Source organism: Eretmochelys imbricata, chromosome 7 (assembly GCF_965152235.1).
Source record: "Eretmochelys imbricata isolate rEreImb1 chromosome 7, rEreImb1.hap1, whole genome shotgun sequence".
Taxonomy (NCBI): Eukaryota; Metazoa; Chordata; order Testudines; family Cheloniidae; genus Eretmochelys; species Eretmochelys imbricata.
In genome coordinates, this window is record NC_135578.1 from 84,426,762 (window position 1) to 84,446,595 (window position 19,834).

Here is a 19,834-nt window from a genome sequence, read left to right on the forward strand (position 1 = left end):
ATCCTATTAGGTGCATGTGGAGAGAAGGAGTTAAACAAATTGTAGCTCAGCGTTTAAATTTAGGGATTACAGCTGGGATTTTCAAAGGAGCCTAAGGGAGTAGGATAAACAAATCCTATGGGAGTTAAGAGCCTAATTCCCTCAGGCTCTTTGACAATCCCATCTTACATATCTGACCATAAGAGATGCCCATGATTTATAGCAACCCAAACGAAGAAAGGATGGACAAGTATATCCCTAAAGTTTGCTAGGCTCTGTGAAGGAGAGTTCCCTTTAATGCTCTGACACTCCGTGCTGTGGTACCTAGGCATGGCCCTTCCTCTCTCCAGTTTATTCAATTGTCCAGAACTTCGCCTTCCTTATGACTGACCTACTGGAGGAAGGAGGAGGTGGCCCTGGTTCTCTGCCACTTCCAATACGGCCAGGACTAAGAGAATTAGCAGAAAGCCAAACTTACGGTGGGTTGTTGCAGTTCCTGCTGCGGGAGCGCACCCCACCGCCACATGTCCTGGAGCAGGAGCCAAATTTGGACCAGGAACTCCAGCTGCCATCCTGGCTGTAAGGCTGCTCTGAGGTCTTCCAGATGCAGTGACCCTTGAAACACCACTGGAACAGGAGAAGAAACGGGTTACTGGAACACCTGCCTCTTCATAACTGTCTAGTGTTAGTGAGGAGAGAGATTCTATAGCCACAGGGGCACCCGGCTTAACAACATGGTTTGGAATCTGGGTCTCCCTCTCCTATCGGTCAGATGGACATGACAGACAGTGGCGACTGTGAAGTCATGAAACCTTAAAGTAATAAAGAAAGATCTCAGGGGCCTGAGTGGAGGAGTGGACTAATGAACTAGCCTATCCCCTCCGGAGAGCCAAATTCAAATCCTGACATAGGTCACCAGTGAAAGTGAGCTGGGTTTGGTGGTTTCATCCTAGTTCCCATTTGTTCACATCACATTAGGTAAAACTTCTGCTCAGAAGGCTAGGAATGGTTGGCAGGGTTCACTGCACAGGTACAGTTCTCTGGGTCCCAGGACCAATATATCAAAGGACATCACAGATCAGAACTGAGGTGCATTGGCAGAGCTTGCACAGCATTTGCCTCTATTATGCTTGGTTCTCACCATGTGCAACAAACTTCTCACTTTCACAAACACAAAATTCAGTAACAAAAGTTATAACAAAATCTCCCATAAACCAGAGATTTGTCTCCATGAAAACTGCCTGGCTCCAGAACCTCAGCTACAGCCAGAGAGCACACAGCTCAGTTCAGAAAGGGGTGTGAAGGCTGCTCTAAGTCAACAGTTGCCAACGGTTCTAAGGGGCACATACAGCACCAGAGGCACTGGAGGAATATAGAGATGTCCTAGCCATGCCTCCTTTCTCTCAGCCACACCCATTATGCTGGCACCCTGTAGCTGGTTCTGCTAGCTACGTGCCCAGATTACAATAGTGAAGTAGCAGCACGACACTCCAGGACCTGAGCCATAGTTTTGGTTGACTTTGGTTTTGGGCTTGATACACTGCATCTAATTATTGCGGACCGCAGGGTGTATCCCATGGATCCCACAGCGTGAATGGCACGTGTCCCTCAGCTTCGCATTTAAACAGACAGTGAAGCAATCCAAATCCAGTGGCTTTGCCACAAGAGCATAGAATTACTCTGCGGCCGGGACTAATAGTCTATACTACTTCAGAGGAACATTGTCAAGCAGTTGAGGCTCAAAATTTGACTTTCCTTAGAACTGTTACAAACTGATGAAGAATATCCTCTAGTTAGTAAATATATAGGGCCAGATCCTCAGCTGGAGTAAAACAGCATAATTCTACTGAAGTCAATATAATGCTTTATACTAGCTGAGGGTCTTGCACCTGGTTTATTTTGGGTTTTTTTGTTTTGTTTTTGTTTTAAATCATCTCTTCATATCTGAGAAACTGAAAAACACAATGGTCACTGTTTATTCTTGACAATATCGTATGTTTGCCCCATTGCTGTAGAGACAGAGGCAGAAAGTGCATGAGGACAAGTTCAAGTTTGTTACCTGTGAATGCACAAACCTTGCTAGAAGCTGTTGAATGCACAAACACACATCATTAGATGATTCATCTGCAAGAGATGCCCTTTAAGATCCTTTTTTATGTAAACTGTTTTTTTGGGTTCGTGGCTTGTCTTTCCCTCAACCCGTTAACTTTCTGTCTGTTCAGACACTCCAGCATGCACTGCATTGATGATGTCAATAACCCCTGTCATTAGCGCTGCAGTCTGCATATGAGGCAGGATAAGTCTGTTTGCATTCAATATTCAGCGGCTTTCTACATTTTCTGGATTTTTACATTTGAGTTCTATAGGATATCAAATAAGAATATTCAGCCAAAGCATTTCCTTGGTCCTTCTGCAGGCAAAACTCTTGTTGAAATCAGTGGGAATTTTGCTACAGTAAAAACTGAGTATAAATTTCAGGATCTGATCCTTTAAGGGGAAAATGTTATTTTGAATAAAAAATGACTGGCTGGAATGATTTAATTGAGATTGGTCCTGCTTTGAGCAGGGGGTTGGACTAGATGACCTCCTGAGGTCTCTTCCAATCCTAATCTTCTATGATTCTATGACTTGCCTTATCTCGAAAGCATTTGGTAACTTCTAAAAAAGTTAGCTTGCTTCTTGACAAATCATGTCCAAAAATATTTGCCAAACTGAAAAGGTCCCAACCATTAGGAAAAGGAATATTAGGAGGCAATAAAATATGGATAATAAAACAAATAAGCATTTTAGCAGGTTTGGCTATATTCCTAGCTCTGCCACTAAACAGTTGTATGACCTTAGGTGAGTCACTTCATCTCAGTTTCCTCTGCAATCCTTTGTCTTTCCTCTCTATTTAGACTGTTAAGTTCCTCAGGGACTGTCTCTTAGTCTGTGTCTGTATAGCACCTCGCACAATGGGTCCCTGATCAGTAGATGCTACTGTAATAACAACAAATAATTTGATACACTGCATAGGCTTTCACATCTAGTCAGCCAATTCAAATCCAACCCAGGCAGAGATATGGAGCTGTCTCTACAAGGTCCTTTTTTGAAATGGGTTGGTCTTCTCAGTCCAGATCAAGACAAGAATTCATAGCCCCAAACCACCACCACAACTGGCATTAACTAGCCCCTTTTTGGCAGCCACAGGAGAGAGGAAGGGAAATGAACAGGGCTGCAGACTGAACTATCTTTCACCTCTAGAAGCGACAGCTCGTGATCAGGGCTGAGAAACACTGGCAGGATGATGCCACTGCTGCCCATGCTATGCCTGCTGTGTGGATAAACCACAGATTTCAGTCTCCAGATGTTTCAATCTCGGCACCTTTCACCACCATTATATGTAATGTGCACACACACATTTACAACCTAATTTTAGAAGTTCTAGACAGGGCTCATTTAAGGACAAGCTGTTCAATAAGGCAACATCTTGTGTGAGATCACTGTGACTTATTTTAAAGTTATTAGAAATTGTTCATTATTTTAAACATGTCCATCCACTATGACAAGATTTCATTCTCAAATGTTGGCATGATATGGAATAGGAAGTTTCATACCACAACATCTAAGCATTTTATATCCAGATTTCCCCTTCAAATAAGTCTATTTTGGGGGCAGCTTCTTCAAAATGCAAAGTTTTCTGCTGTCATTGCCTCTGGGACTTCATGGCTGAATAAAAATCGAGTCCAACGCTCCAGTTGCTTTTCTGACTCATTGGCACTTGCATACTGTGGTAACGAACATTATAGGAAACCCTGAAGTAGACAGATCCTGTGATCAAGTCATAATCCTGAATTTATGACATCACAGTCTGTTACCATGGCATTAACTGTAACATCACAAAGTTAGCAAGCAGTGTGGCTTCACTTTAGAACAGAGTAGCAGGAGCAAATGGTTTGTAAGGAAGAAAATCCCTTGTCTGAACATAGATGTACTGGATAATTAGGGAAAAAAACAACAATAACTGTACTCCTTTAAGTGAGGAAAATGTTGAAAGCCACATAAGTGGAAATGATTATGAGTGAGTTATTATAAAGTAATGCTTAGCATGGACACTTCTCTCAAAGGCGCACTGTTGTCTCTAAAGGAATGGGCCCTTCCAATCTTTCTGAATAAAACATATGGTACAGAGCAGATGTAAAAAGAGATGTGCTTTTCAAGATGCATGAGACTATAGTTCCTCTTTTCCCCAGGCCTGTAATTTAAATATGACTTACAAACACTTTTCTTACGGAGTACAGCGTACATTCAGTGTGTGCACGTGCCTGGATCTGCATGAGTCAGTCTGTGCACACATAAATAAATATCAGTGCATGTATCAGTGCGTTCGCATGCCTCAGCATGTATGTGCATGTACATTTTTGAATGTACCATTATGATGAGGGTCATGTCTATTTCCCAGTAATAGTGAATCCAGTCTGTATCCTGCCCACTACCGCAGGTACCTTGCCTGATGAACATTCGGTCCCATCCAAGGGGGGCCCTTTCTTCGTTTTGCAGAAGTAAGGGTTATCTGGATGGCTGCACCACAGCTGCTTGCAAGGGTCAAAGGTTCTGAACTGTGAAGTAAACAAGAGCCCTTCTGTTATTGTAATGGGTAGATAGTCTAACCACCTCATCCACTCCCAACCCTGAAATTATGAGCATGTAAGAGAGAGAGCAGGTAGAGTCAAGAACTCTGAACCTTTCCCATTGCAGAGATTCAGACCCCAGGGAGGCAGAAGCAACATCATGAAATTAGTTTTGAAGTGAAGCTGAGAGTGCCTCTTGTTTCAAACAACTGTTTTCAACCCACTTGGACCCCTTCCCTCTCCTACAGTCTGAATGTGGACAATCCTAGCTCCTTCGTTTTGAAGTCGCTTTTCTAACCCCCCGTCCAGAAATTTGTTGCAGCTCTTCCATCGGGCCAACAGAAGATGCAATCATCCTCCAGGGTGCTCTCACTTCTGATCCAATCTGGTGAACGGGAGGGAACAGAAAAGACTGGAGCCAGTCCCTCCAGCCTAATCCTCTTGGAGGCTAAATAAGCCTAATAAACCACACCAGACAATGACGTGACATTGACATCGCAGAGACATCGCAAGATGCTACCAAACCCAGGGCTACTTCACACTTGGCCCACAGAACCGCTACGCAACAACCCCCCCGCCACTGCCTCCTTAGTGCACTCTGTCACTGAGTGGGACTTCCTTTCATTCTACAGCCAGAGAACGGGAAAAAATCCAGACCCTATTAATAGGAGCAATACTCACAGCTGTGCATGTTTTGTAACCCACACCGAAGTCAAAGCGGCACTGTTCATCCATAGAGTAATTGATTCCCGGGAGCTCTGGTAACTTGGGCCATTCATGCTCAAAGGGATCGTCTAGCAGGCAGTCATAGGAACTGCAATGACATCAGGCAAAGACAAAGTTGCATTGAATGTTGCAAAATCTACTCTTTCCCCACACCTTTCTTTTTTATTGTTTTGTGATTTTACCTATCTATTCCCCTGACCTCCCGTATTAAGACATCTTTACTTTCTTGACCCTCCCCCACAACCCTTACAATAGCCACCACCACCATGTGCATTTTTCCATCAGCTAGGAGAAGATGATGCATGGCCTCCACCATAGCCACTTCACAGGCTGGGAGCAGCACCCTCTGAGAAAAAATTTGTCTCTGCTACAACAGCTCTGGCGGTGTCCATCATCACTCACTGACAACTCCTCCCTTGGGGTGAAGAACTGGCAAGTTCACTACCAGGTGCCTAACTGTCACCATCAAGGAAAAACTCTACGTTAGCAATAGGTGCTGTAGTCACAACACATGCAAGGTGGTCAGAAGATTCCAGTCCAGGATTTATTGCTACTTCTCCTTCCCAAAATAAAAAGGTTGAAATGAAACCAAATCCTGGCTAGATTCAGCTGGTTATAAAGCTGTTCCTCCTGTAATTCTTTTCAAATTTTACTTCAAACAAACGCCCAACTTACTGGGGTGTTACACTTTCTGCAAGATGCAAACACTGGCCAGTCTAAAGGCTAGGCAGGGGCATTGCAGGTAGAAACACGTGAACTGCTCAACTCAAGCTGCAAAATTACTTAACATCAACTTTGATGTGTCCTCAAAATAGCAATGATTCACTTGAATTTTGTGTGAGAGTGTGTGTGTGAGAGAGACTCTGTGTGTGTGTATATAACTTTTTGTGAACCTCAGCTTCAGCGATATCTGCATCTTTTTTCAGGCTACTATTTGCACAGTCCGTTGAGTAAGAACCTGATTTGTTAAGGCAAGTCACGGGAGGAGGTCACATATTTTTCTACTGTGTTTCTGAATGGCTAGACCTATCCCAGGTGATCAGAAGTGTCAGTTCAGCAAAAGTCACTTTCACATAAACATTTTTTAATGAAGATATGAACATGATCTTTGGAGAGACCCAGGGGCTCTCCCTCCAGTACGTTTTTTCATGTGTTGAGTATGGTATGTTCTGAGCCTATTCAGCAATGATCATCAGTCCATAGCACAAAATTAACAGATCAATAAATACAATAAATGCAAAATAAATGCAATTCATTATATCACTAAAAGAAGGGGAGAATTAACAGGGAAGCTAAAGTAAGCACTATCTTTCAAGGTTGGGGTTCAGAGACCAGAGTTAAGGCCCTAAGAGAAAGTTTATATTGTGTCTGCTGCACAAGATTCTTTTTGGTTTTGCTTTCCTTATTCAAATGTATCTTTGCAATAAGAATGCTTCCACTCTCATTCTTCCATGTCTACACTAGTTCATACAAATGCATGCAATCATTCATTTGTACAATAAAAACATAGACTAGCTAGTCTAAATCATAGTTGTTGAAATTGACCTACTGTATGTATCGGTTCAACTCCTGCTTGCTGCATCGGGACCAATGGTAACGGTGGAATGCAGCTTGCACTAGTGGTGCCATAATGCTCCCCATGCTGGTCTCATCTGCACACCGGTTCCCCTGGCCATCATGTTCCATACCTAACCTGTTAAAAAAGCTGGTGAGTTGTGTTCCAAAGGGACATGCCAGATAGACAGTTATCAGTAGCATTTTGGATAAGGACATTTCCTGTAAAAGCCTCTATTTAACTGGATGAGGAAGGAGGCATATTCACTGCATCTCTTCCACTGGTTGAACCAATAGTTGCGACTTTTCCAGCATTCCATGCGATTCCTGCACCAGTAAGAGTGCTGGTCTGCACAGAGACAGAGCAGGAATAAAATGCAAGGAACTGAACTTACCAGCTATGGTTATTAGAACTAAGAGCTGGCCTCTAGGATATGGCTCAGGCTCAACTCAGGGGCATAAGAAAAGTCTTTGTCCAAGACAGGAACTTACAGAAGAGGCTTCTAAATTTTTCACAGCTAAGATCCTGAGTAGTGATGTACTAGAAATTCAAGGATTGCAGACACTACAGGTCCTAGCAGATAATGCTCCATTTTGATCCTAACAGTCCCTTCTGAGTTAAATAAGGAGCCTTTTTTGATGGAACATGTACTGTCTGCCTGCTGCACACCAATTCTAAACGTGGGCACAGGCACAGACCTTGTTGCAGAACTTTATTGGTCACATTTGGCCTGTGGGCTTCAGTTTGGGCATTTTTTCTTTAGAGGAACTTCAGAATGCTGACTTGAGAAAAACTCAAATGTCTGAAAACCAGAAAATGCAAAGTTAAGATTGCCCATGAAACTTAACACATTGACTGCAGCTGGAGTGTATGTAAACAATTCCCATTGGCTACTGCCATGTCCAGGGGAACAGAGGGTAAGTGGCACGGATATTCTTTTTTTTTTTTTTTTAATTTTATTCTCTAATAGTGCTAGATGGAATCCCGTGAGAGACACTGAATGGATATATAAAAGGAGGTGAAGAGATTGTACATTTCTGGGGTTGATAAAGTAAAGATATGTGTGTTAACAGGGCACACTGGCGCATTGCTGAAAGACGGCAGAGTCAAGGTTGCATAGGCAACCTTAACTCTGCATTTCCTGGTTTTCAGAAGTTTTGAGTTTTGCTCAAGTTAGCATTCTGCAAGATGACATACCACCAAGCAACCTTAACTCTGCATTAATGTAGGTTGGGGTTTTTTTTGCCACTGAATACATATACATACTCCCATTAGCATTGCTGAGGAGAACAGAATAACGGAAACAAGATGGAAGAGGTCTATTCATATCAAGATCGCTCACTACAATATTATTTTCAGAATGTTTGTCCAGTCTAGTTTGAAATTATTCAAGCAATAGGGCTTTCTATCACTTTGTTCAGAGCCTACTGTTTCTCACTTTTGGAAATATTTCTTTCTGTATACACCAAATATTGCTATTCTTGATTCCATCCCATTATTCCCTCTTACAGCCCCTTGAATCACTCTGTTCTCGACTGAGAGGCTGTTGTACTCACAAGAGAAGCAGGCAGACAACCTGGGGGCACTTGTACATACCAGAATGTGTCTGGTAATTAAAGGACTTTGGAGGTTATAGTTTATATCTATACATGAGTAGTAGGTGAAATTTTATGTTTCTGCCCACTTTACAGCACCTCCACCTACAATTCACATTTAGAAACAAAACACAACATCCAAGGACATTCAATTTCCAGATGCATTCTGGTACCAAGGTGACAGATTTTAAGATGTGCAGATATGTAGACTGTAAACTCTAAGGCAGAGATTGCCTTTGAGTTGCTCACTAGACTTACTATACTACAAAGAGATTTATTCACTCCTGTATTTGCCCGTTTTGGCAGCCATGTCAGTAACTTGGAGGGCCATTATTTCATCACATCACAACTTCTCATACGTCAGCAAGTCCACTGCATACAGCAATGCTGAGCCTGGGGGACTAAACACCCTGCTGAACTACCATGCAACGATGAAGAAAAAAAAAGATAAAATGTCCAACTGTCTCTTCCAATGACTTACACATGGCCGGTCTCGTGGGCAACCACGAATGCTGAGGAGAATCCATCTTCGTGGTTGAGAGTACAACTGCGTAGAGGGTGGCACATACCAGTGACGGGAGCATAACCTGGAGCAAGACAGAAGACAAAGCAAGAGAAAGGAGGTGGATGGTTCAAGAGAAGGGAAAAACCACAAGCTAGAGCCATTCCAAATGTATTTCATGCCCAGCTCCCTGCTGAGGGACACGGAATCCGCAGCTGCCTGGGAATATAAATGAAGCCTATCAGATGTTCCACCGGCTCATATCTCACGGAGGGAAACGGGCCTGAAGGGTATTAGAATTACACACTGTTTGAACCTTGCCTTGCCACCTGCAATAACTGTGTTGCATTCATTCCTGGCTCATTCTCACCCTAAGGGAACAGAAACATTGTCCATATCTTAAACAAATGCACCAGCAACTGCTATAATCCAATGGCCACCTGTTCAGATGGATTGAAAACATATTTGACAGCCTCCTCGCCCCTTTCTGCACCTATTCGCATCTCTGACTGCACATCTGACTTGCCAGCTCCTTCTCAGATTAATCTCATAGTAGTTTCCTCTGTAATTTTCCTCAGAAGCTTGTTGCACTAGGTGGCAGAAGGGATTGCTCATGGGTTACAGAGTCTTTTACCCTGAGATTGCTGTTTCGACTCTGGTCCAATCCACAGTCCCGAAAACTGTAATCATCTGATGGCTGTTTGATAGCCTATGTCAGTGGCTCTCAACCTTTGCAAACTACTGTACCCCTTTCAGGAGTCTGATTTGTCTTGCGTACCCCCAAGTTTCACCTCACTTAAAAACGACTTGCTTACAAAATCAGACATAAAAATACAAAAGGGTCACAGCACACTGTTACTGAAGAATGGCGTACTTTCTCATTTTTACCATATAATTATAAAATAAATCAATTGGAATATAAATATTGTACTTACATTTCGGTGTATAGTATATAGATCAGTATAAACAAGTCATTTAGTTTGTACTGACTTCACTAGTGCATTTTATGTAGCCTATTGTAAAACTAGGCAAATATCTAGATGAGTTGATATATCCCCTGGAGGACCTCTGCATACCCCCAGGAGTATGTGTAGCCCTGGTTGAGAACCACTGGCCTATGTGAAACGGACTGGCAGTCTCAGCCCAGTTTATAATAGAGAGGTGGACACCAACTGACAATCTCATCAGACAAAAACTTAATCAGCCTGGAAGCCAATCTACCTTCACAGTTTTCCAGGTCAAGGAGATGGGTGGTGTGGAGCAGCCTGTACGCTGCAGCTGCCAGCGCAATGGATATACAAGGGATAGTCTCTGTGGCAACTTTCATCAGCACTAAATACAAAACAAAATCCCTCTGACCCTGGAATGCTCCCTGGCATTTCAGGCTCTTTTGGGGCAATGAGCAAATGGAGAGAACTGATCAAGGATGTGCGGGAAGTTCTCCCCCGTCCCTCTCACAAGTTGATTTAATTTGCACTAGTTATTCAGCAGTGAGTGACAGTATCTGGAGCAGTGCCACAGCAGGCAAAACTAAGAGGGCAACGTGTCAGGTAGGTGGCAAGAGGGGAAAACAAACACTACCAAGAAAGAAACCTAAGCCAAGGAGTTGACCAAATACCTCAACTGGTGAGTACCCACTGGGACATGGACATGGTTTCTAGTGAGGTCATCTTGGTTGCCTGTGCCAAGAACAGGCTAATATTACACTTACATACCCAAACATTCCTAATATTTTCCATTCCATAATGGTAATGCATCTTGCCTAACCAGACTGCATGTGCAGAATGGCACCACTGTTCAATTTAACCCCATCTCCTCCTACAGGCAGCAGACGAATGTACAGATTCTATGTCAATATTGGTGGCTGCCACCTTCTGCGCCACGGGCCATGAGCACCCAATACAGCTGATGATTCTCATTGCTCTGAAGAAATTCGATATAAAACAGGCCATAGAAAAAGCACCCCAGCCAGGGCAGCAGTTCCTTTAGAGGGTGAATTTGGGTACTAATGAAAGGGAATGGATGAGAGGTAAGCATAATGTGTACTAATGTGCAAGGTTACACAAGCAGCCTTGTCAATGCACCTCTGTGCTAATCTGCAACACCCCTCAACTCTCCTATAGCTGTGTGAATGCTGCACTTCCATCCTGACCTGCAGATCTCTACTGTACACATCCCGGTGCTCTCCAGACCAGAGATTACAAAAATGAAGAATTATGTGGCTGATAGGACGTGGACAAATGTTCACAAGGAACTGAGATAGGATCAGAGAGCAGGGAAGGATATGCATTTACCCAGTACACTATCCTTCGATCAAGTCGTGTGCAGTGGGTCAGCTGTGCATGGCATAGCAGATTCAGTGATGTCCCATTTTTCAATCTTGTGGGGAGGGGTGGTTTCATACTTCATTTCTGCCAAATTCAAATTCAAGCTTCTCGAATGAACTCTGAAATATATGGCTTTTAAAAGACCCTTTTTGGGATCCAGGGAAAGGCAGCTAATGAAGGAAAGGCTTATAAGTTCTACAGAGGTTTAGTAAAAGTGGGGCCAGATCATGCTGTGCCACTTTGTCACCAGGCATTTTTGGATAGTAAAGATATTAAAGGAAGTCTAAATGAATTATTTATGGAGCTGAGCTGCTACTAATCAGCAGGAGATGGGAGTTTGGTGACCATATTCTCACAAACATCCATGTTCTCTGGGATAATTAGGATAGAGGAGAGGATAATTAGAACTGTAAGAATAGTTCAGGTGGAAATCTGAACCCATCAGAATCAATCCCATTCACATGTGACAAAGGAACTCAAACATATGAAAGTCTGGGTTCAACGCCCTTGGCATAACGTCATAGCCTGATGCTGCTTGCCTCACAGTGATCTGTCAGCACAGAAGAGTCTGCATTCCAGAGGACGGGCACAGGGAAGGTCTCTGTGCATGGGCAAGCAGTCAGCTAAGAACGCCCCTGAACTCTGGGAGCCTGTCCCTATGTCTGCTTTCCATGCCGCTGCCCATCTCATTCCCACGCTCTGGAAACTGATGCTTGGTCTATCCTGAAAAGTTGGCATTTTAAAGCACATGAGCTTGCTGCAGTGGCACTGAAATGTCCGGAAATGTGCACAGACGCACTGTCAAAACTCTCAGTGCCAGATTTATTACTGTGATCTCTAAGTTACTGTAGCTTCCATGTTTAGTCATTTTTGGCCCAAATTTGTTCCCACTAAAATCAATCAATGATCAGTGCTAGCAAATAAATCAATGCAGCTGACCTTAACAGGAGTGGCGCTGTGCTCTAACGACTGTTTCAGCCTGACTGACTCCCTCCCCTGGCTGGAATCCCTATTTTGAACATTGACACTATGCTGCCATTTTTCCAGGAAGCTCGTGACTGCAGTGACTTCTCTGTACTATGTATCTTCCAGGCCATTTGTTTCCCAGAAACCCAGTAGTGGTGGAACAACCAATATTAATTACTCTGGAACAAGGTGGAGTGGGAAGGATGTGAGTGGAACTGAATCTAATTCATAAACAATGGATTAGTGGATCGGCACTTTGTACAGCTGGCCAAGGATGATAAAATAACGCAAAAGTGAATAGTTTCCTGAGGACTCCTCCCAAATGAAGGTCCGGAAGACTTTAGTAGTTGACTCCATGGCCACCCTGATAGGACTGAATGCCTGCAGTAAAGGCAGTTGTTAAGAAAAAAGGAGTTCAGTTAAATCGTTGTGTAATTCTTTACACTTGTGCTCTCTGTCTGTGTGTTTACCTCATGCTACAAGGAGTTTCCAAGACCAGCAGCTATGTTCCAGTGTTCCCATAGTAATGGTCCGTCACAAGTAAGGTAGTCAACTGGGCAAACACGGAACTGGACAAGACATGACTTCTAGGCTTCTACAGAGACAATGGATTGGGGTTCTGGCCATGAGAGTCATGTTTGTAAATAGGGATCGTAAGGAGGTAAATAAACAGGCCCTTCCAGGGACCTTCTGGAAATGCACTGAGAGAGTCATAGAAGCTACATATTTGGGGCAAGGGCCAACGGTGTAATACACCTCTAGGTGCTCCATGGTTGGTATCCTAGCAGCCGCCACTGTTAAACAGGGATTTGGGACAGGGAAAAAAGAAGCCTCCCTGAAATAGTCTGAAGGAGGCAGCTCAAAGACTGAGCCACATGGATCCCAGAAGAGACTAGGGAAGAGGAGAGGAGGGAGGAACGACAAGAGACCATGTTGTCTTATTGGGCTGTGCTGGGTCAGATACAGCCAGTTATGACCATACTGCTGGGCACACTAGCATTACTGCAATACAATCCCCAGGCCATTAAAGAGAAATCAAATAGTGGAAGATGGGGAGCAGGACAGGAGCTATTGGGGCTTTGACTGGTGCAAACAACACAAATACACTTCAGGAGGACAACAAGGGGGGCATATAGCTAGCAAGTATGCAGCAGTCTCCCAAACAGCTGATTCCTAATAATTCCTTAAGGAGAGTTCAATAATGGTACAAATAGGCACCAGTCAATCAAATGACTACTCCTGACTTTCAATCATTCCTATTTATGCGCCCTCAGGGTGCAACGGCCAACTCTGGTAGCTGCCTCTGACTCGAGCTCAATAGTGTGGACCTTCTGAGATGCGTGCGCACACACAGTATGTGCCATGTTATGTGTATGTTTATTGAGAGACTGGATTGAGTACTATTTGGTGAATATGTTATTTGGCAATTTTGTCAGTTTTCAACAAATAATTTTTAATGATATTCAACCAGCTCAATAACCGGTGAAATACTACTTATCAATTAAATTGTTTGCTAAAAATCCCAGCAATTTTAAGTGACTAATTTGTTTGAATATTTTTTCTGACATTCAGCCAATTGTCCTTAGAAACAGAATGTATATTTTCTATAGAGCCTGCTTACTCTGGAATTTTCAAAGGATCATAAGTTTCTTAAAATACCATTTTTCTTTTTTTTCAAACCAACCCAAGTCAAGTTCTTAAAAACGTAGCCTTCTCTTTGAACAAGTATGGTGAGAAATTTTTAACATGGAAAATCTGCGTTCACCCTCTCCAAACTCACATGGCTAAAGGGACTTTATTCAAACTCAAACTTTCAGACAAAAAAATATTATCTTCAAAAAAAGACCGATGCACAATTTTTGAGAGCTTAACGAAATCATCTGCTCTAGGTAAGGTGGTGGTCAAAATGGCAAGCAAGATGTAACAGGCTGAATCAAGAAAAAGACAGAGAGAAATGCTGAGAGTACAAGAATCTCATTGTATGGGCCACACCTTAAATACTGTGTTCAGTTCTGGCCAAACCTTTTAAATAAATATATTGAAATGGTCCCGAGAGGGTGCAACAAAAATGATTAGATCTATGGAAAGTTTTTCTATTTGAGGAGAGATTGAATAGATTTTGTTTAGAGTCCAATACTGAATGGTATAAGGAAGGTCAATTTACTCTCTCAAAACAGAAGACCACCAATGAAGGACGGTACCCAATGAATTAAAAGGACAATCCATTTGAAAATGATAAAAAAATTACTCAAAAAATACTTAACCTGTGAGCCTCACTGGCAAAAGGTTTTACTGAGGCAAAAAGCACAGTAGGATGCAAAAGATGAGGAGATATTTATATGGATAATAAAAATGTCCTAAGTTATCACAGCTAGCATTACAAAATATTCAGTAACATAAATGTTCGTGTTTCCAAACACTTGCTAACCACTAACTGGATTTAGCAAGAAACTTCCTCCAGCAACTGCCTGTTATCAAATTATTGCCCATTATTGAGGGTTTACTCCTTCCTGTGGCATATCTGGTGCTGGTCACTGCAGAGGAAGCTACCAGCCAGATGAACCATTAGTCTAACCCATTATTATAATTCCTATGTTCAGGCAAAGACCAGGCACGGAAAATTTCAAACCAACAGATTAATGTTTTGGAAAATTTTGGGCGTAGGAAAACAGAATGCTATAATGGACACAGTTTGCAACCTTAACTATAGTGGCTTCACTGTGTACATGCTATAGGGGGAGGGAGGGAATCTTATTTTGCTTCAGTTTAAACATTCATTTTTTTCTTCAGTTTCAATGTGCGCTTGAGTGTGTTTCTGAATATGATCAACTTGATTCCCCTGATTCTGACACCTTGTGGGACAATTTCAAGAATAAGACACTAGCTACTGCCAAGGATGTCTTTGGAATAACAAAGGAAAAACAACCTGACTGGTTCACCGTGCCTGAACATCTGCTGCTCCCACTCATGGAAAAGAAGAAGCAAGATCGCTTAACTTTACTTCAACTCTACTAGGTCCAGAACTCTTACGCTTAAAGAGGCTACAGCTGTGGTCCAGAAAGCCATCAGAGAATGTGCCCAGAAGTATTAGCAAGACCTGTGCAAAAAAATTCAGACCTGCTTAGAAAGAGGGGACATTTGTGGTACCTATGATGGAATCAAAGAGGCACTTGGTTCAATTTGTAAAAAGACTGCAAACCTGAAAGCGAAAGATGGTAACCATGCTGACAGACAGGCAAGAACAACTTCTCTGTTTATCAGGGTTGTGTCCTCAGTACCTTCCTTTACGGCTGTGAAAACTGGATCACATACTCTGAACAGGAGCAGAGATTGAACAGCTTCCACCTTCGCTGTCTCAGAAAAATCCTTGAAGTCACTTGGGACCAACAGATCACTAACTACGAGATCCTTGAGAGAACCGGCCTACAGTCTATGCAGACTACGCTGGACACTCACAGACTTCACTGGCTGGGACACGTGGAACATATGCCTCAAGATCATCTGCCAAAATCTGTGCTCTATGGCCAACTCAAGAACTACTCACAATGCAGAGGAAGGCCAAAACTTTGATATAGCGACAAGGTCAAGCAAGGCCTCAAGAAATTCAGCATTCCCACTGACAACTGGGAGAACCCTGCCTACTGCTCAGTCTAGAGAAGCCAGGTCAAGGCTCATGCAGTCATCATGGAGAGCCATAAGAAATCCCAGCCTGAGGCCTGCAGGCATGCCGGGAAGCAGAGTGTGCTCCAACCTCCAACTGGTGAATGGATCTGTAGCCACTGTGGGAAGGTGTGCCGTTCATGCAGTGCACTCTTCTCCCACACTACTGTCAAGCACTATTGACTAACTGACTTTGCCATCTTTCCTTTCATCTCTCAAGATGTTGGATGGCCACGTAGTCCACATATTTAGGCTAATTCAGACACCTGTAATTTGTTTTATTGGGTTGGACTTCCCCATGCTATGGTTCTAGACTCTGAGGTCGGTGGCTCAGTGCTGTTCCCTGCAATTTGAGCCAGCTATGCTGCTGCATTCTGGCACCCATCCGCTCACTCAAAAATACTGTGTGAAGAACTGAATGACTATGGATGTCTACTGCAATTAATCTTTGAATTCACTGGTCCTAGGAAATTAAGAGGAGCTATTCCAATATGAAGTCTGTCAGTTAAGCACACAGATCCTATTGTTTGTTAGTTTGCACTATGTACTAGACTAAAGCACTCTGCTTTGGAATAGAGTTCTATGGGCTTGGCAGGTTCTGCAGTTTCTTGTGTGGATGAAGAGCAAGGGTGGACCTGTGATCAGCTAAAGACTGATTCTTGGAAGAGCTAACAGAGGCTAGCTCAGGATTCTTTTCCTATTCCTCATCCTTCCCACACATACCAGAATGACTCAAACCAAAAATGAATGTGTTTTTATGCAATGTTCCAGTTACTGATGTGTTTCATTATCTTCATCAAAAATCTCAGACATTGTCACCACAGAGGGAATGAGTAGAAGGAAGTCTGGAACTAGTCCTTTGAAAATGATGGTATTCAAAAAAATGGAACCTGCTAAGACAAAGAAAGGAATTAACCCTCATATGGCCACAGAAACCCTGCCACAGACACTCATTTTTCAAAATGAAAACGAAATGCTGGAAGGCACTTCATCAAATTCACTGATATCTGAGCTTTTGCGTTCCTATGCACAGTATAATCTCAGCCTCTAAGGTCAGAGGGCCAACAGAAGCACAGGAAGTGCAAGGGAAGAAGGCTTTTTTGGGTTCATGGAATGTTCCCATTCTCAGCTCTATGGTGACCAAGGAACTGGCCCTTTTAAAACCAGGTTTTAAAATATTTTGTGTGCAGAGGTCCTCCCACTGGGCACAATGAGCAAAGCTGAAGTTTTATGCTTTCTTTACATTGTTGTTGTTTTGGTTTGGTTTGGGTTTTTTTGCAGTACCTGGGACATTATTGATAGGTAAGTGTCTAATGTCCAACATAGTCCTAGTTGGGTTTGTGATGACCAGGAGAGGCACATGGTGAACTGACAGCCAGGTGTAAAGATTTCGGATCTCTCGAGACACATAGCAAGACTTATGTGCAGTGCTGGGGAGGAGCTGGTGGTTCTGGTACATGTAGGTACCAATGACAAAGGGAAAGGTAGGAGAGAGATCCTGGAGGGCAAATTTAGGCTACTGGGTAAGAGATTAAAATCCAGGACCTCCATGGTAGCTTTCCCTGAAATGCTTCCAGTTCCATGCACAGGCCAGTTAAACAGGCAGAACTGCAGGGTCTCACTGCATGGATGAAATGACGGAGTACGGGAGGAGAGGTTTCAGTTTTTTTAGGAACTGGAGAACCTTTTGGGAAAGACAAAGTCTTTACAGGAAGGATTGACTCTACCTAAACCAAAATGGTACCAGATTGCTGGCATGTAGAATTAAAAACTTTGTATAGCAGTTGTTAAACTAAGGGTTAGGGGAAAGCTGACAGATGAGGAGGAGCACATGTTTTGGACAGGGACATCCCTTAGGGGAGGATCTATAACAGGGATTATCTATATTCTAGTAAAGAAGAGATGATAGAAGTTGATAAATACAGGTAGGAGCTGAAGAGAAACAGTCAAATGAAAAGAAGTACCATTCAATTACATCACATGAAGGTGGACAACTAAATATCGACAAATTTTATAACTGCTTGTGTACAAATGCTAGGAGTCTAAAATGGGTGAATTTCAGTACCTGGTATTAAATGAGGATATTGATATAATAGGCATCACAGAAACTTGGTGGGACCATAATAATCAACGAGACACAGTAATATCAGAGTAAAAAATATACAGAAATGACAAAGTAGGTCATGCTGGTGGAGAAGTGACACTTTTTGTGAAAGAAAACATAGAGTCAAATATAGTACAAATCTTAAATGAATCAAACTGTACTACAGAATCTCTATGCATAGAAATTCCATGCTTGAATAATAAGAGTATAGGAGTAGGAATATACTACCAACCACCTGCCCAGGATGGTGACTGTGACTGTGAAATGCTGAAGGAGATTAAAAGAGGCTATAAAAACAGAAAACTCAGTAATAATGGCAGATTTCAACTCATAGATCAGTAACTGGTTAAAAGACTGGAAACAAAGGGTAGGAATAAAGGTCAGTTTTCAGAATGGAGAAAGATAAATAGCGGGGACCCTCGTGTATCAGTACTGGGATCAGTGCTGTTCAAAATATTCATAAATGATCTGGGCAAAAGAGTAAACAGTGGTGTGGCAAAGTTTGCAGATGATATAAAATTACTCAAGACAGTTAAGTCAAAGCATACTGCAAAAAGTTACAAAGGGAACTCACAAAACTGGGTGACTGGGCAAGAAAATGGCAGATGAAATTCAATGGTGATACATGTAAAGTAATGAACATTCAAAAACATAATCCCAACTATACATATAAAATGATGAGGTCTATCTTTCTTGAGTGGTAACAGCTAATTTATTTTGCAGTCATTGTGGATTGTTCTCTGAAAACATCTACTCAATGTACAATGGCAGTAAAAAAACCTAACAAAATGTAAGGAACCATAAGGAAAGGTCAAAATAATAAGACCCCCCACTGGGGTGCAATTTTGTCTTTTCTCCATTCCTTTTATTAAGTTCTCATCTGTATAACTTTTTCCAAAACCTTTCTGGACAGTAACCTCAGCCTGTAGGCACACAGACTGTGTCAGCAGGAAACCCCTTCCAATTACTGGCTTTCCCCCAAGCCCAGCAAACTGCACATACATGATCGAGATGAATACAGTACCTTGCATACCTGCAGGACCAAAATCTTGCCTGGTGAGGAATACGGCATGGTCATGGTATTCAGCATGGTCTGGGTCTGAGCGCTGCTGAGAATGGGCCCAGCGGCAGACCTGTTCCAAGCTCCGAGATGGGTTCCCCCGCTCTATCAGGCTGACTGACTGGGGGGGTGAAAAGAAAGGAGGGGGCATTACTGGGTGACAATGAACCTGTCCAGAGTTTTGAGGTAGAGGGTATGGAAGATCCCCAGATAGAGTTTCCACAACATTAAAAATGAAAAAATAGTGTTTTAAATTTCATAGATCATAGCTTAAAGCCAGCAAGGACCACAGGATCATCTAGTCTGACCTCCAGTATGTCAGAGGCCACTAAACACCACCCAGCCCCACGCTCTAAACCCAAAAGCCAAAATCAGACAGATGAATTACTGCCCTCAAGAGACTAAGCTCTTGTGTCCCACAGGGAGAGAACAGGAGGGGCCAAGGTGCACCGGTGCCCAGTGCCCCTCCGATGGCAGGGAACTGATTGAGATATACCCAGATGATCCCAGCAAGTGACCTGCATCCTGTGCTGCAGAGGAAGGGGAAAAACCCCCAGGTCACTGCCAATCTGATCGGGGGGAACACTCCTTCCCGACTCCATGTATGGCGATCAGTTAGTCCCTGAGCACATGAGCAAGAACCAGGCAACCAAGCAGAGAGAGAAAATGCTTCGTGCCACCTCAGAGTCCTGGCCCACTCCTCTCCAGCCACGGCCATCTCTGATGCTTCAGAGGAAGGAGACCAAAAAA

The 19,834-nt window shown here is 42.9% G+C and overlaps 1 protein-coding gene across 1 annotated transcript in view; it reads right to left on the bottom strand.

The window, feature by feature from the left end:
• The window catches only part of ADAMTS14 (ADAM metallopeptidase with thrombospondin type 1 motif 14), a 98,934-nt gene that overhangs the window by 19,231 nt on the left and 59,869 nt on the right, over nt 1-19,834 (bottom strand). The window contains exons 6-11 of the mRNA XM_077822848.1: nt 19,058-19,205; nt 8,947-9,052; nt 6,865-7,008; nt 5,271-5,403; nt 4,464-4,577; nt 458-606 (exon numbers count right to left, since the gene is read on the bottom strand). Coding sequence (XP_077678974.1) covers nt 458-606; nt 4,464-4,577; nt 5,271-5,403; nt 6,865-7,008; nt 8,947-9,052; nt 19,058-19,205 — 794 coding nt within the window. The remainder of the gene's footprint in view (nt 1-457; nt 607-4,463; nt 4,578-5,270; nt 5,404-6,864; nt 7,009-8,946; nt 9,053-19,057; nt 19,206-19,834) is intronic.